Source organism: Podarcis erhardii, assembly GCF_964252035.2.
Source record: "Podarcis erhardii genome assembly, chromosome: 9".
Taxonomy (NCBI): domain Eukaryota; kingdom Metazoa; phylum Chordata; class Lepidosauria; order Squamata; family Lacertidae; genus Podarcis; species Podarcis erhardii.
Window position 1 is genome coordinate 69,549,991 of NC_138512.1, and position 18,080 is coordinate 69,568,070.

Genomic DNA, 18,080 nt, shown 5'->3' on the forward strand with positions numbered 1-18,080 from the left:
TCTGCGATGATGAGCTAAAGTTGTTTGGACAAGTTGCACAGGCTTCCTTTCTTTTTCTTTCTCTTTTTCTCTTTCTTTAGCTTTGGCTGCTCTTGTTTTCCCTGTGCCACTCATTCCACACCTGCCTCTTGTTCAAGGTCAAATTATCCTTTATTCCATGAGAAAGCAAGTCCAGAGTACAAACAATTAAACCACAGAAATTCCAAACAAAGTATGTTTCCCAGGCCTCTGTAACTCCACAATCCTCTAGGGGGAGTATCTTAAAGTTTCAGGGAAGGAGAGGATTTTTCCGCCATTTAAAGTTTCTATAATCTCTTTTTTAATTTGTAATTCCAAGACAATAAGGAAGGTTCGCAGAGTCCTCTACTTTTTAAACTAAAGCCGCTAGGAGCCAGATTGGTAATTGCAACAGTGTTTTAAAGTCTCAATATATGTAGCAGCTTGAAATCTTGTTACTATAGTCCGCAGTTTGACAGCTCAGTTACGCACTGACAGCCCGACGACTTGCGTTCTTGAAACAAAGTCCCAAATACAAGTCCCATAGGCAGAAATAGAGTCTCTCTTGGTCTTTTAAATAAGAAGACTGCAAATTCTGTAAATGCACAATAGTTCCACTTTACAAAGCTCCCATTAAGCGCCTCAGCGCTCCTCTGTGCCTTTGCTTTGATCTTGTAAGCAGTATCGGGAGACGGACTTCCTTTTACTCGTCACCCGTTTTCAAACCCCGAAAAAAAGGATATTTTAAGTCCAAATTGTAGTTCACTTTACTCACGGGTATGTTACTTGCCAAATTGATGTTCACAGGAAGAAAGGTCGGCGCTCATCAGCAGCAGCTGCGCGGCTTCGCCTCCCGCAGAAAGAGCGATGAACTCACAGCGCCGCTCCCCCTTTCGCGCTCCGGAGCCCCTTACGGGGTCCCTTCCACACTTCTGGGGGAGTTCCTGGCGCCCGCCGAGTCCCACGGCCACGGGCTCCCTCTGCCCGTGGTTTTTTCTAACGGGTCGTCGCTATGCCGCAGCAAACGACCCTTTCCTGCGGAGCCCCTCTTCAGACAGTGAAGAGGACCGCCATCGCCGTTTCGCGCCGCCTCCGGAAGTCCCAAAGCAGGTTGCTACCTTTTGACACAGACATACCGTTAGGTAGCAGAGCCCCAAGGCCACAAAAAACTGGAGGCAAAGGCATTTGACCCACATCTTACTGCTCCAGAGCTCTGCAATCTTTGGTTCCCATTGAGCTGAGGCGGCAAAAGAGGGAGATCCCCGGCCGCGCCAGTGTGATAACGCTGGCCAGGGGATGACGCGGCCGGGGATCCCCTCAATCGTGCGGAGGCTGAGAGCCAGCCCCCGTGCATGTGGAGAGGGCGTGAAGTGGTCTTCTCATGGTTTAGGTTTATGCAATTTATAAATCACTCGCCACTAAACAAAAAACAAAAAATAGAGTCCCAAAGCAATTTAAAACCAAAGTAAAGGACTACAATAAAAGTCACATAAACATGATTAAAAACTGATTTAATCTGGCACTCAAAGATCTTTCGGAAAGAGAAAGAAAGCAGCAAGGACCATGTTCTGTCTACACAACGCTTTGGGCAGAAACTAACATTCAAAGGCAAGTGTGATTATCCATTTTAGTACAATTCCTGCGCATATGACACCATCAAGCCATCTCTTCCTTTACGGAAAAGCCATAAAAGAAATCTGAAAATCCACTTATTTTACTGCTGATTAATAAAGCAAGCATGGCCAGACACCCAGGTGCCCTTTTTATCTTCATCTCATAACGATTTCTATAATTGAGGTGACAGGTGAATAGGTTTCTGTGGCTATTAGCATCACCAAGTAACTATGGTTTCATTCTTCTCCAGTATCGCTGAAAGTCTCCTAATTTAAGGCCAGGGTAGAGGCCATGTCTCTCTTTTCATGCTCTCTACAAATCCTGAAATGGAAACAAATGATCCCAGGGTATGGTCTGAAGGTGTATGATGCCACCACCTTGCTGAAGCTAAGCAGGGCTGGCTCCGGTCAGCATCTGGATGGGAGACCTCGTGGAAACCACAGGCATGCCACTTGGATGCCATAACAGGAGAAAGGTGGGATATAAATGCAGGAAAATAAATAGCAAATAAATAAACATACATCTGGTGACTACTTGAATTCCAAAGCCCCGTCCCACATTGTTCAGGGGAGCCCCTCAAGAAAATGTCACCAGTTGCAAACCAGTTGAGATTGCTTCTACTTGGGGGTTCCCGAGTCAGTATGTTTCCGAGCACAATTAAAAGTGTTGGTGCTGACCTTTAAAGCCCTAAATGGCCTTGGCCCTGTATATCTGAAGGAGCGTCTCCACCCCCATTGTTCTACCCAGACACTGAGGTCCAGTGCCAAGGGCCTTCTGGCGGTTTCCTCACTGCAAGAAGCCAAGTTACAGGGAACCAGGCAGAGGACCTTCTCGGTAGTGGCACCCGCCTTGTGGAACACCCTCCCACCAGCTGTCAAAGAGAACAACAACTACCAGACTTTTAGAAGACATCTGAAGGCAGCCCTGTTTAGGGAAGCTTTTAATGTTTGATGCATTACTGTATTTTAATATTTTGTTGGAAGCTGCCCAGAGTGGCTGGGGAAGCCCAGCCAGATGGGCGGGGTATAAATAATAAATTATTATTATTATTATTATTATTATTATTATTATTATTATTATGCTCGTTAGTGGAACCAACCTCCAGCAAAAGCAGAGTTTGCATTCAGCGGCCAGGACTTGAATACAAGCCTGGCACAGCAAAGGATGGAGCAGCTCCTGATTCTTCTTCTAAAGATTTCAAGTAATTTCCAGGGGGGCAGCCCCACTGAGTTGTCAAAAGAGTAGGCCTGTTCTGGATCTGGCTCATGAACTGGTTCCAGGTCATCACCCCTGCCTGTTTAGTAGGGTCCGGCGGCACATTTACAAATCGAAGGGACTCTTGTGGGCACCTCAGAAGGCCAGTTCCCCAGAAGAACAACCAATGATATTTACTGATGACTTTGTAACTTATAAAGTAGCACTATATGTGTTGGCAGCTAAGAAGATCAGGAGAAAAGAACTAGATAAAATAGTGGTCAATTGCAAAGGTGATTCGGACATTTAAGCTGGCACATTCTACCTGAGAACCCCTTGCTATTCTATTGTATGCAACAAATAATTTTTAGGAGAAGTGATCTTGGTTTATTGTATCTGCAGTGTCTGATGTTTTTACGGTTTTTATGCTTATTGTTGCTTTTCTTTTTGTTCCCATTGTGAATGATGCCATGGCCTTTGGCTAGTGAGAAGAAGAAGAAGAAGAAGAAGAAGAAGAAGAAGAAGAAGAAGAAGAAGAAGAAGAAGAGGAGGAGTTTGGATTTGATATCCCGCCTTTCACTCCCCTTCAGGAGTCTCAAAGTGGCTAACATTCTCCTTTCCCTTCCTCCCCCACAACAAACACTCTGTGAGTTGAGTGGGGCTGAGAGACTTCAGAGAAGTGTGACTAGCCCAAGGAGCTACATGTGCAGGAGCGGAGACACGAACCCGGTTCCCCAGATTATGAGACTACCGCTCTTAACCACTACACCACACTGGCTCTCATAAAGTTTATGACGATGATAAACTGGTGATATTCCGAACCGACACCCTTGCCCCGAAACTGGCAAAATATCTACACCACTTCCCCCAAACCAAACAGATAAAAAAGCAGGCAGACGCCTAAAAAAGGAGGGGTGGGAAAGCCTTCCAGAAACTCATTAAAAAAATAAAATTTGGGAGGGGCAGAGGGTCTTAACAGGTCCTCAAGTTGGGGGGTGCCCTGGTGTCCACAGGAATCATACAGTAGCCGCCAGAATAGTTATAGCCAGCAAATAGAAAGACAAGACAGTACCCTCTTAATAATAATAATAATAATAATAATAATAATAATAATAATAATAATATTTATTATTTGTACCCCGCCCATCTGGCTGGGTTTCCCCAGCCACTCTGGGCGGCTTCCAACAAAGATTCAGAATACATTAAAATGTCACACATTAAAAACTTCCCTGAACTTCCCTAAAGAAGAATGGATTTATAAACTAAATGAATACACAGAGTTGGCAAAATTCACAGCAATTATAAGATCTCAAACAAATCAGAATTTAAAATCAGAATGGAAATGCTTCAAAGAATACATGGGAAAATAAAATGCTGCTCTAAAAAGAATATGTTAATATGCATAGATTAAACATGTAAAGGGGATGTGTGAATATACCGTATTTTTCGCACCATAACACGCACCCGACCATAACACGCACATAGTTTTTAGAGGAGGAAAACAAGAAAAAAAATATTCTAAACGAAACAGTGGATGTATGATTTTTGTGGTTCATGCTGTGGCCACAGACATGTGATCTGACGGTGAATTTGGGGTAGCCCAATGCAAAAATCTTGAGGATCCATGTGGATCCGTGCTTTGTAACCACGTTTTTGCACCACTGCGGCCCCAGGCAACAGTGGGTGTGTGATTTTTTTGGTGCAAGCTGTAGCCATGGACATGCTATGTGATCTGATGGTGAATTTGGGGTGACCCAGTGCAAAAATCCTGAGGATCCATGTGGATCCGTGCTTTGTAACCACGTTTTAAGTGGGGAGGGAAGGAAAAGCACTCAAGGGACAAGGTGCACGCGTGGGGTGGGTGGAGAAGGATGCTGTTAATAATGCAGAAGAGGGGTATAAGAGAAGGCTCCTCTCCTCTTCCGCTTTGCTCCTTTAAAGGCTCTGCTTCTCTCCCTCTTCCCCAGCTCGCTGAAAAACTTTGCTGCTATTTAGCCCGCTGAGTGGGGAGGAGAAGGGACAGAGAGCCTGCTTGCGAAAAAATTTGCTGCTATTTAGCGAGCTATTCTCTCCCTCCTCCCCAGCTCGCTGAAAAAAACAGCTCCCTCCTCCCGGCTCGCTGAAAAACTTTGCTACTATTTAGCCCGCTGAGTGGGGAGGAGAAGGGACAGAGAGCCTGCTTGCGAAAAAATTTGCTGCTATTTAGCGAGCTATTCTCTCCCTCCTCCCCAGCTCGCTGAAAAAAACAGCTCCCTCCTCCCGGCTCGCTGAAAAACTTTGCTACTATTTAGCCAGCTGAGTGGGGAGGAGAAGGGACAGAGAGCCTGCTTGCGAAAAAATTTGCTGCTATTTAGCGAGCTGTTCTCTCCCTCCTCCCTGGCTCACTGAAAAAAACAGCTCCGGACTCGTGTAAGCGGCTCCTCTCCTCTCCCGCTTTGCTCCTTTGCAGAAGCAGGCTCTCTGTCCCTCTCTCCTCCCCACTCAGCGGCTCTTCTCCCGCTTTGCTGTTTCAAAGCGAGCCACGCAGGAGGGAAGGAAGGGGAACCATGGATCCTCTGCTGACTGCAGCAGATCCCCCCGCCATCCGTAGGCATTCGCTCCATAACACGCACAGACATTTCCCATTACTTTCTAGGCGGAAAAAAGTGAGTGTTATGGTGCGAAAAATACGGTAAATATATAGTTAGCGAGTATAGATTAAGTATGTAAGTATGTAAAGGTGAAAATAAAATCAGAAATGGTTGCAAGAGATGAAGACGAAGGTTTTTAGAAATGCAATGAAATAATTAAATTAAAAATTAAGGAAGTCGAGCAGTGGTGGAGGGAGGTCAAGGGGGGGGTAAGGTGTCTTAGTTTGTATATGTAGCATGTGTGTTTCTATGTGTATTTGTGGTATCTGTATGTCTTTGTTCATGTATTCCCCCCCATAAAATATTTTTATAAATAAATAAATAAATAAATAAATAAATAAATAAATAAATAAAATTTGGGAGGGGCAGAAGGCCTTAACAGGCCCCCAAGTGTGTGTGTGGGGGGGGGAGAAGGTGTCCTGGTGTCCACAGGAATCATACTGGGGACCCCAGCATTCAATCCAAAAAACCCAATAGGAGATTTTCCTGACTGGCCCCCAGCTGGACAGTATTACCTGGAAGTCGGCAGTGACCGATCCTCCACAGACGTCAATTAATTCTGTCATGTCATAGTATGCGTCAAAAGTCCAGATGCAGCTCTTCAGGTTCAGGTGCTTGTACAGCTGGATGGTCTTTGGCTCTCTCACACTGGGGTCAAACTGGTACGGTCGATCGTACCCGGGTCCCAGAACGATGCTATTGTAGGTCACTTCATCTAGGAATCCAGCTTCTGGGATGGAAACCAGGGGATACGACAAGGTTTTGCTATGTTACGCTTTGGTTATACATCAGATCTGCTGTGAAATACATTTCATGTGGGATATCTCCAGCCAACATGCTTAACTCTAATTAATGCATGAAGGGGTTAAGACCAGAGAGTAAGCTGTCCTGCCAGGCTTAGCTAGGCCACACACCCTCACCTTGGGAGGAAGGTCTATCAAACTCTTTGTTCTCCCACTTACCACCTTTATTCCACAATGTGAACCCCTCCAGTAAGGATGTCTAAGGTGGATGCTTCAAGCTTAGACCGCATGACTTTAAGAAGCCACTTTTGTGTTTCTATACCTATAATTTAGAAACACTTAGCTTTGGGGAGCTAACCTCAGTTTTACTGCCTGACTTTTCTTGCTGCTGTATGGAAAAGCACATGAATCTGTTAACGGAAAAATCCAAGGACTCCCTTGGACAAAAACAAAGACACCAACCAGGATAACTTGGAACAAAACAGCAGCCTGTAGGCTTGGCCTTTATTGAACTGTTGCAACAGGGTGCTCCCCTCACTTGCAGGAGAGAGGAAGGACACAGAAAAAATGGTGTGTAAGGTCTTATAAAGACTTTTGAAATTCCCATCCTGTAGATCAAGCCCACCCCCAGAAACATCATGCATACATCACAGAAAGGAGGGGTTGAGGGAGGAGTTGTGGTGGTAACCTGAGTGTCGTGTCACCTGGCTGGTTCCCCCTTTCCCCCTCCCCATGAGTACTTTCCAGGTGACAGAGGGGAGTTTGCAGTTTCCTGCCCCCAGAGGGAAGAGCTGATTATTGTCCTTTGTTCCAGTCCGTGCTGAATCCACTCCCATATGCAAGTTCTTTGTGATCTTGATGGTCTTCTGTCTAGGACCATCAGGGTTGGCATAGCAACTGGGCAGGGCTCCTGTGGATGTGCTGGTATGGTCAAGGGATTATGGCTGCCCTGTATCAAACCTTCCCCATTTTGTAGTCCTTCCTTCATGAAGTAAAATAAAAGTGGAACAGTGCAAATCCGATGTATGGTTGATTTTCTATGAATTTATAACAGAAGCGCAATGTATGTAGTGTGTGAGTGTGAGTGTGTGTGAAGTTTGTACAAACTGAATGATTGGGTGGGGGGTTTCCTGCTACAAATCTAACATGTGAAGATTTAAGTAAACCATTTTCAGCTTACCAAACATGTGGTCTCTTTCTATGCTAAGGGAAGTGGGTAACTTTGGAAGAAACTCAGAAGGGGATAATTTAAAGGTCCAACAGCCTATATTTCCACTTTGCTGCAAGTTTTTTTTCCCTTCCAATCTCTGCTGGGGCTCTCTCACCATAGAGTACTTGCCCCAATCTAGGCACCCAGGGGGAATTCTCCTTTTACTTTACCTACCTTTTATTTCCTTTCCACTTTACCAAAAACCAACATTTCATGCATAAATAGGCCGATAATATCTGCTATTTACAGCATCAGGGTCAAACTGCTCATTGAACACACAGAATGTTTGTCTCAGCATCCATTCTTGCAAGAAGCTGACCTGCAACCCTTTTCAAGAATGAGGGCAGAGGAGGACGATTGCCTATTTCTCTGCCTGCATCTTTGTGCAAATGCCATGGGGTCTGGAGACATGGGGCTCAAGAAACATCACAGGCCAAGCCCCCTATGCCCATTAATCTATGCCCACCTGGAGGTGGTCTTCTGGGACTCTCTACAGGGACCCCTGCCATCAAGGACCAGCCCTGCAGGATGCCAGCAGCGAAACTGCTGCTTCACGAATGTGCACATTAAGTGGCAGCGGCCCGTAATTGATTACCTGAGATGCCCTTAAGATCTTGGATGCTGACCAGGTTGGAACAGACATGCTGGTGCCTGTAGATGGATTCTGACAGGAGGAAGTGCAAGTTGTGCAGAGGCATCGTGGAAATGAGAGGGAGCATTCCGTCCTGGTGTGGAATCTGCACTGAGATATGGATTCTGGAAAACCACAAAGCAGCAAGAGTTGAAGTGGGGAGAAGGGAGAGGATGCACTGGGTAAAAGACACACGTATTGCATGAACATAACAAAATGCAAATTGCACTGCCTTGCAGCACAGGACCCTGTTTTAATCCCTGGAAGGACTGGGAATGTTTCATTCCTGAAACCCCGGGGAGCAGCCGCCTTTGTTGTTGTTTAGTTGTTTAGTCGTGTCCGACTCTTCGTGACCCCATGGACCAGAGCACACCAGGCACTCCTGTCTTCCACTGCCTCCCGCAGTTTGGTCAGACTCATGTTTGTAGCTTCGAGAACACTGTCCAACCATCTCATCCTCTGTCGTCCCCTTCTCCTTGTGCCCTCCATCTTTCCCAACATCAGGGTCTTTTCCAGGGAGACTTCTCTTCTCATGAGGTGGCCAAAGTCTTGGAGCCTCAGCTTTAGGATCTGTCCTTCCAGTGAGCACTCAGGGCTGATTTCCTTCAGAATGGATAGGTTTGATCTTCTTGCAGTCCATGGGACTCTCAAGAGTCTCCTCCAGCACCATAATTCAAAAGCATCAATTCTTCGGCAATCAGCCTTCTTTATGTTCCAGCTCTCACTTCCATACATCACTACTGGGGAAACCGTAGCTTTAACTATACGGACCTTTGTCAGAAAGGTGATGTCTCTGCTTTTTAAAGTAGCCGCCTAGCAGAGTAGAAAAAACTTTGCTGGATGGACCAATGGCCTGTCTTGGCATAAGGCAACTTTCCAAGTTCATCATTTCACACATGTCTACTCAGAGGCAAGTCCCACCAAGCTTGATGTGTCTTATCCCAGGTAAATGGGTAGAGGGTTGTAGCCACAAAATTAGTGGCCAGCATCCAGAATTGCACACACTTCAGACCTGCACATGCAATCAACATTGTTCAGCCTGCTGGTTCACTGCCAAATGTAAAACAGGTCCTACATTCAGTTAGCAGCAGGATATTGAGGTCTGGAGGAGCTATTTGAATCCGAGATTCATTCCTAATATAGCAATGCATGAGGGGCTGAAATCTAAACAGCTCCCAATTCCCCGCCCCCCGCCCCAGCTTGCTGATCCTTTCAAAAACAGATTCACTCACTAAGCTAGTTTAAGAAATATTTTCACTGATACTTTGTTAGCAAAGCCTTTTGGTCTATTTTCAGTTTTCAGCCACAAATCCTTTCATTAGCAATACCCTAAATGGTGAAGTGTTTGGAAATTTTTTAAATGTAGACCCCTGGAAATGGATTGCAAATGTGTTAACTCTCCCAACACCACCCCAAGTGGCATTATATGCTTGCTGTTTCATCTTTTGATCTTCCCTTCATTTAAAAAAATGCAGTAAAAGTTCCAAATAAAGAAAGCAGCGACCATTTATGCCTTGCATTCCTTTCTTTCTTCGGGTCAAGGAGAAAAGTTCCGGGTCAAAGAAAGAACTGAGTCATATTCAGAACAGACCTCCTCAAATCAAGGGGCTGAAGATTTTAATAGTTCTGCTCTGACTATGACTAATGTTGGATATCATCCTTTATCTTTCTTTTTTTCTGAGAATCACTTGGGAGCATTTCTAAAATTAGCGTCCCATACTATCTGTACATTGCCATTAATTTGATTTTAATTAATTTTTATAATGAAATATTTTGAATGTGTGACTATTTGATTGTTTGATTATTTGATTATTGTTAGCCGCCCTGAGCCCGGCTTCGGCTGGGGAGGGCGGGATATAAATAAAATTTATTATTATTATTATTATTACATTTGTCCCCTTGTTGAAATTTAGCTCAAAATAATCCCCTAATACTTTTTTCCATTTTTTTTTAAATGGTCCTCTAATAGATCTTCATTTAATCTTCATCTGAAAGTGGTTTGTTTCTCATTCTGCATTTCTAAAATTAATGGATTATGATCTGATATTGTTCTTGGCCTTATTTCTATTTTCCTCACCTTTAACTCTAATTCTTTGTATAGCCAAATTGCATCTATCCTTGCACTGCTATTATACACATTTGCATAAAAAGTGAACTCTCTATCTAATAAATGTTTGTTTCTCCAAATAGCTATTAAATTCAAATTCTCTACCATTTCCCTGAAAGTTTTGGGAAGCCCTCTACCTGTTGGGGTGTTCCTTGTGCTTAACATCCAGATACTTCAAAGTGGCAATGAAGGACTGTGCTTGAAACCCCCGGGCTGTTCCAGCCACTATTGGCGTGTGGCAGATGGCGCTGTCTGTCCCAATGGTGACTATGTTGCTTCTTAGTGGGGTGCCTGCGTGGCCAACCTTGTCCACGGCTTTGGCCACACAGCGAACATGGAATCTCCGGCTGAAGTAAATGCTGTCCAGCACCTGGGAAGGAAGGAGAGAGAGTGAGGGAGGGGGGAGGGAGGGAGGGAGGGAGGGAGGGAGGGAGGGAGGGAGGAGAGATGATTCTCAGTGTAGCCTGAACAGCTGATAGCCTTATATATATTTTAAAATGCTTCAATATATTAATAGAACATTATTACTTTTCTGTCCATCCACATTTAAAAAGGCTTAACGCCACGTGGGACACGGGTGGCACTGTGGTTTAAACCACAGAGCCTAGGGCTTGCTGATCAGAAGGTCGGTGGTTCGAATCCCCGTGACGGGGTGAGCTCCCGTTGCTTGGTCCCTGCTCCTGCCAACCTAGCAGTTCGAAAGCACATCAAAGAATATATTATAGAGCAGCCCTCTTTTTGGCTGGCTGGACAGCTAACCATCCATAAATTAACAGCACGAGTAGGGACCTGGAATATTGTTTGTGCTTTTTTTAGTATGTCCCTCCCATGAAAGATACTCCTTGGATATCTATTAATTGAAAATTGAGGTGGCTCTTTTTGATTTCTAAGTATACATGCCAGGAGAGGTCTTAGGCAAAATAACTTTTATTTCCCTGTTCACATTAGGCTGTGGAAAGTGTTCAATGCTTTGAAATTTTCCCGTTCTGAGACACACATATACTCAGGGTAGTTGCCAGAATCAAAAGTTGTCAAATGCATTAGTGACAGCAGAATCAAGATGTTGATAGACATATACCCCAATGCTTATTGAAACAGTTACCCAGTAGGTGATTCCTCCAAGGTTTCTCTTGGGTGAAAGGCAATATTGAGCAAAGTTACATTATGTTTGGTTCCTTTGAAGGAAAAGTGATTTTTAATGTTTTTAATGTCTAGAAACCAGGTTGAAATGGGGCCAGAGAACACTCAGGAAAATTACAAATTACCAAATATTGCATAGCATGCCACCTCCCCCCCCCCCCCCGAGCAAGAGCAAGAGTACCTGTGTCATTTAAACATATGACCTCTTTTTGTTATCATAGAGGTGGTTCTGTAAATTTGACACACCTTTACATCTTGAAGGTAGAAGCAATATATTTGCAGACCTGTGTTGTGTGCGTACCTCACGAGTCTTTTCAAGATTGCATCTTGCTAACTGTGATTGTATGATGAATCTGTTTCCAAAGACCCTCGTGAAACACAGGACATTATGTGCTTTAATTATAATTTGCACCTTTTAAAACTTAAAGAGGTGTGCAAGTTAGATTTTATTATAAATCTCAGCTCAGTTTAGAAGAAGGAATAGCACACTATTTGATACCTAATGGTTCCCTAGAAGAAGGAAAAAAATAAGAGAACTAGTGGATAGATCTTACCCAATATTGTTGTGTTAATAATGCCTACAGCTTCAAAAGCAAAGCAAAAGCTCTATTAGAGGCTCTTTCCTTCAACTATACAATCTGGCAGGAAGTGCAGAGAAAGTGGAACTTGGATTTTCAAACCAAAATGCTAAGTAAAACAGAATTTTGTGAACACTGGCCCAACTGAATGAAAAAGTGCATTATAATTTGTATGTCTGAATTACATAAATGTGCAGAATTTTATTATTACCAAACATGGTTACACTGACACAAATTCAGGCACACTCCAGTTTAATATTCCTGTAACTACTTGATAAGAAGTTTGTGTGTCTGTGAATCCATGTAGGAAGAGTGGGGGGGGGGGGTGAATAGCAAATGTGTGTATTGGGAAACTGGGACCTTAATTCATAAAGCAAATAACACCAGGTATCCAGAACTATAGAATCGTCTGTAAGCGTTATCTTTGAAAATAATTTTGCCGCTTGCATTCCTTTGGCTGCGAAGCCTCCTTGACAGTCTCTGCACATACCATGTGATTGACACTGGTGAAGGGAGTGTTGTCTGTAATCGTTTCAAAGGGAGACCTGGCTCCATTCCCATCCGTGGGTGTAGCCACTTCCCAACTGAACTGTATGGAGGACTGGTTTATCCCGGCGTCGCCGCAGCGCTCTTTCATCACCGAGTACTTGGGGAAGTGAGGGTCGCAAGGCGTCACGCAGACCAACGGGTAGCCGGGAGAGGGAGACTTCTTAGCTCCTTCTTTGGCTTCTTCTTCTACGTGATCATACTCGGACAGTGTAACCACCTGCAGGGACACAATACAAGGCTTGGGACTCCAGGGAAGGGACCGTGCAACTGCAGCTAACGGCTAATCCCAAATAACTCAGGGATCCGCAGGTTAAATCCACTTACAATAGGAGGGGCTGGCAAAATGAGGCTGCCAGCTGCTTCCTGGTCCAGAATGGTGACGATTGTAGTGGTGATCTCCCCCAAGACAGCTTCAACAGGGTCATCTGGCCCTAACACCAGGGAAAAGGACTCGTGCCACTCCCTGTCTTCATTGGACATGATCTCTACCTTAAATACGATGTGGTCCACTCCTGCACAAACAGACACAAGAGAGAGGGTTGAGTCAAACCAGCTTGTAATCTGACAGGACTTTTAAATGCTTCCATAAAGCAATGCTGAGGTCAGATCCACTAAATCATTGTGATTAACAACACACACACACACACACACACACACACACACACACACACACACACACCAGTTCTTATCGTATCCCCTTTGGCTCTAATGATGTGGCCCAGGAGCCTTTAGAAAACTAAAAACTACAAAATACAGCATGCCATCTGATGGATTGCTTGGCAGATTTACTAACAGATGTCATGTGAGGATTAATGGCGCCTGTCCGACTTTAATAAAAATCTGTGATCCAAAATATACCTCCCATATTATTGCTGGAGGGCATGTCTGCTTTGATTCTTTACGATAAGCACAGAACTCTTGGCCTTGCAAGATTTTCTGTAAGGCCTTTAAGAGTTGCTGTGGATTGACGCATTGGAAAAGGGCTGGAGAAACCTGTTCTGAGACAAAAGCCTCACATCAGATGGAGGGCGAACTGGGCTGCGAATGGGAGCAGAAGGGGCCTTGGGAGGAAGGGAGGCTGAAAACAAGGGAGCCAAGGGAACTGTAAGCTGGGGAGCAAAGGAAGGTTGTGGGGATAAGCAAAAAACATGAACCCCAGGAACAGAAAACCACGGGGACAACCAGCCACCATTCAAAGCAATCTTAGTTCCCACTGACTTCAAGAGGACAGCTTTGAGCACAGTGATACTCAAGCGAAATGAATGGACCTTTAATTCCAGCAGGAATATATCCCATGTGTTCTGCAGGGGCTTGGGAGCTGGGCAGCACTGGGATGAAGGAAGCGGTACTGGGTAGAGCTAAGGGAACAGAAGGGCTTTAAAGAAGGACAGTCCTGTACGTCTCCTTCCAGCAACTCTTGCAACCAAGCTGGTGCCAAACATATTGCTCTGCTTTCCTTTGGACCACATCAGCAAGGCTGAGAGGAGGGTCCTGTTGTCTGGGCAGCTCAGGATCTCAATACAAATGGCCCAGGCTTGCACCCCAGGGAGGTCACTTCACTTCGGAGGTGCTATTGCAGCAAAAACAATGTGGGAGGCAGAAGTTACGAGTTACTGGTCTCTGCAGCCACAGCAGGCGCTGTGAATCTCCAGTGGGTTGACTTCACCCCTGGAGGCGCACTCCATTGTCTCTCGAGACAGACAGATGCCAGCAATTTTGTTCCATGTCTTTCAGATATTAGTGTGATGGCCTGGGATTCCGAGTCTGAGAGTGATCCGGAGGAATCCCAGCCGGCGCAGGAGTCCCTGCCTCCAGGGCCGGCTGAACTGGGGCAAGGCCTAGTTGCTGAGGAAACTCAAGAGCAGGCACCAGGTGAAATCATTCAGGCCCCAGAGGTGCTGGAAGACTCAGTGGCTACAGGTGAGCCTCCCCCGGGGCCCAGTAACCCTTCGGCCTCTCCTGATCTGCAGAGGCTTAGGGCAGAGAGGCGAAGGGAACTGGTGTCTCCCAGGAGGAGTGCTCGCCTTAAGGCCAAGAGAGGCGGGGCTTCTGGGGGCCGGGACCGCCCCCGGCCTTAGAAGAGGATAAAAGCCCAGTCAGCCCGGTCCCAGGTTGCGGGAGCAACGTCGTTGTTGGCTTTGGACCTTCCTGTGTTCCTGATCCCTGCTTGGCCTCCTGTTCCTGACCATCCGGTGCTCCTGTTCCCTGCTCGGCCTCCTGTTCCTGACCATCCGGTGCTCCTGTTCCCTGCTCGGCCTCCTGTTCCTGACCATCCGGTGTTCCTGTTCCCTGCTCGGCCTCTTGTTCCAGCGTTCCTGTTCCCCGCCCGGCTCTCCGCCTCGGACCTCGCCCCTCTTCGTGTGGACTCAGACTACGCTCACGGTACCTTTCCCCCGGGTCCAGCACAGTTTGCTCCCGCCGCACCCGCACTCCCCCTTCGTAGGGGTGCGTTCGGGAGGAGCCTATGCAGCTCGGGGCAGTGCGGCCACGCCTTTCCCCTGCAGAGAAGGCGCGGCGTCGGGAGGGAAATCTCTGTCTTTACTGTGGCGGAAGTGGACACTTCGCTCGGTCTTGTCCAGAGAAACGCCAGCCGCAGGGAAACCGCCAACCCCAGTAGCTGATGGCCCTAGCTACCGGGGGTCCCAAACAGCACAGAATGGGGCCGCACCAATTGAATTACAACACCTTATGGTTCCGGTACATCTATACCCTCCAGGAGGGCCATGGATTCTTACCCATGCTCTGGTGGATTCAGGGGCAACCCGCTCTTATATGGACGCTGCTTTTGCTGCCCAGCATCGGGTGCCACTTCGGAACAAGCCAGAACCGGTACAGGTGGAGGCAATCGACGGACGGCCACTACGTTCGGGCGCCGTCACTCAAGAGACCCAGCCCCTGGTCCTGTGCCTCCAGCAGCACCGTGAGATGCGAACTCTGGATATTGCCTCCATGCCCCGGTTCCCCCTGGTGCTTGGGATGGACTGGCTAGAGGCTCACAATGTGCAGATTGACTGGGTCAAACGGACTGTACACTTCCCAGTCCCCAATTCTCCTGCTGAGACTGAGATGCTAGCAGCTGCGCCCACTGAGGAGGCGGCTGCGACGCTCCCCGCTGAGTACCGGGACTATCACGACGTGTTCGAGGAACGGGGGGCAGACCAGCTGCCGCCGCATCGGTCCTTTGACTGCGGCATAGACCTCCAGCCTGGAGCGCCTCTACCGGTGAGTCGCTTCTACTCGTTAACAGAGCCAGAGCGCGAGGCTTTGCAGGACTTCTTGCGCAAGAACCTGGAGCGTGGGTTCATTAGGCCCTCTACCTCGCCCACTGCTGCGCCAGTGCTCTTTGTTAAAAAGAAATGTGGGGAGCTCCGCCTTTGCCATGATTACCGGGCCCTGAACAAAATTACCATCCCGGACCGGTACCCCTTGCCCCTTATTTCGGAGTTACTGGAGCGGGTGCAAGGGGCGCAGGTGTTCACCAAGCTAGACCTCCGGGGAGCCTACAATTTGATTCGGATCCGCGCCGGGGATGAGTGGAAGACAGCATTCGGGACCCGGTACGGACAGTTTGAATACCTGGTTATGCCCTTTGGTTTGTGCAACGCGCCTGCTGTGTTCCAACGGTACATCAACCACGTGTTCCAGGACTTGCTAGACAAGTACGTGGTGGTGTACTTGGATGACATTCTGGTTTACTCCCGTGACCCGGCGTGCCACGAGGGCCATGTCCGGACCGTGCTGCAGCGCTTGCGCGAGCATCGTCTGTATGCAAAGCTCAGCAAGTGCGAGTTCCATCAGCAGTCAGTGGACTTCCTGGGTCATCGACTCTCACCAGGTGGGGTGCAAATGGATCCTGGGAAGGTGGCAGCGGTTCGAGAATGGGCGGCACCTCGGAACCGCAAGGACCTACAGCGTTTCCTGGGGTTCGCCAACTATTACCGGACCTTCATTGCGGATTATGCTCACCGCACCATCCCGTTGACCCGGCTTCTGCGCCCCAAGACGCCGTTTTCCTGGGACAAGGAGGCGGAGGAGGCATTTCAAGGGTTGAAGGCCTGTTTCCAGAGAGCGCCAATCTTGCAACATCCGGATCCTTCTCGACCCTTTGTGGTAGAGACTGACGCCTCTAGTACGGCTCTCGGTGCCGTCTTGTCTCAGCAGCACGGACCGGAAGCGCCACTCTTACCCTGCGCCTTCTATTCCCGCCAGCTCCTTCCAGCGGAGCGTAACTATACCGTGTGGGAGCGGGAACTGCTGGCCATCAAGGTGGCCTTTGAGGTTTGGCACCACCATCTTGAAGGAGCAAGACACCCGGTGGAGGTGAGAACCGACCACCGGAACCTAGAATACCTCCAGACCACCCGCAAGCTGAACCAAAGGCAGATCCGGTGGGCGTTGTTCTTTTCCCGGTTCCAGTTCCGGATCCGCTACATCCCTAGCTCCCAAAACCAGAAGGCGGATGCCCTGTCCCGGAAACCTGAAGACAACGCAGACACGGTTCAGCAAGCAGCACCCACCACGATCCTACCACCAGCTGCGTTCCTGGCCACCCAGGAGGTCGAGCCACTGCAGGCTCGGGTGCGGGAACAGCAGCGGGTCGACGCTTGGGCCCAGGAACGACTCCGGGAACTGGCCGAAGGATCATGCCCTCAGTATCCAGGGCTGGTCTCGCATCAGGGTCTTCTGCTGCACTACGGGCGCCTGTACATCCCACCAGGGCCGCTGCGGGCTGAGGTTCTCCGGATGACCCATGACGCCCCAGCGGCGGGGCACTTTGGGCGGTATCGGACCACCCATCTGGTAAGCCGTGAGTTTTGGTGGCCCCGTTTGAAGGCTGACGTGGCTCGCTACGTCGCTGGTTGTGACGTCTGCAGGCGGGCCAAGGGGCCTACCGGGCGACCCCCCGGCCTCCTTCAGCCGTTGCCGGTTCCACCACGTCCTTGGCACACAGTTTCTCTAGACTTTGTAGTGGAGTTACCCCCGTCTCGTGGCTGCACCTGCCTTCTAGTTTTCTCCGACCACTTCACGAAGATGGTGCACTGTGCCCCCTGCCCATCCATACCCTCAGCTAAGGAAACCGCGCAGCTGTACCTTCAGCATGTCTTCCGCCTGCATGGCCTACCTGAGCGTGTAGTATCCGACCGCGGCGTTCAGTTCACGTCCCGGTTTTGGCGTGCTTTGCACCAGGCCCTCGGAACAGAGGTCTGTCTCTCATCTGCTTACCACCCACAGACTGATGGCCAGACGGAACGGGCGAACGCGGTACTGGAACAGTACCTCCGGTGTTACTGCAGCTACCAGCAGGACGACTGGGTCGACCACCTAGCATTGGCGGAGTTCGCTTATAACAATGCGGTGAATGCGTCCACCCAGCAGACCCCGTTCCAAGCCAGTTATGGCCTTCATCCACGGTTGTTTCCGGATGTGCTGCCGGCATCTACGGTCCCTGCGGTGACAGAGTGGCTTCAGGAGCTCCAGTCCCAGCAACAGCTGTTGATGGAGCAGCTGCACCAGGCCAAGGAGGCGTACAAGGTCCAGGCCGACCGCCACCGCCAGGTGGGGCCGGAACTTCACGTCGGTGACTTGGTATGGCTTTCCACTCGCCACCTCCACCCTTCTCGACCTTCGCGGAAGCTGGACGCCCGGTTCACCGGCCCGTTCCCTATCGTGGACCAGGTCTCGCCTGT

The 18,080-nt window shown here is 48.2% G+C and overlaps 1 protein-coding gene and 1 long non-coding RNA gene across 3 annotated transcripts in view; one reads left to right on the plus strand and one right to left on the minus strand.

Annotated features, from left to right (window-relative positions):
- The window catches only part of LOC309350463, a 597,274-nt gene extending 588,514 nt beyond the window's left edge, over positions 1 to 8,760 (plus strand). Inside the window, exon 3 of the long non-coding RNA XR_014160402.1 lies at positions 8,434 to 8,760. This is a non-coding gene — a long non-coding RNA (uncharacterized lncRNA). The remainder of the gene's footprint in view (positions 1 to 8,433) is intronic.
- Positions 1 to 18,080, minus strand: part of FRAS1 (Fraser extracellular matrix complex subunit 1) — a 384,087-nt gene that overhangs the window by 21,453 nt on the left and 344,554 nt on the right. For both annotated transcript variants that reach the window (XM_081876572.1, XM_081876571.1), the window contains exons 61-65: positions 12,718 to 12,905; positions 12,335 to 12,610; positions 10,264 to 10,496; positions 7,984 to 8,144; positions 5,951 to 6,165 (exon numbers count right to left, since the gene is read on the minus strand). In XM_081876572.1, coding sequence (XP_081732698.1) covers positions 5,951 to 6,165; positions 7,984 to 8,144; positions 10,264 to 10,496; positions 12,335 to 12,610; positions 12,718 to 12,905 — 1,073 coding nt within the window. The remainder of the gene's footprint in view (positions 1 to 5,950; positions 6,166 to 7,983; positions 8,145 to 10,263; positions 10,497 to 12,334; positions 12,611 to 12,717; positions 12,906 to 18,080) is intronic.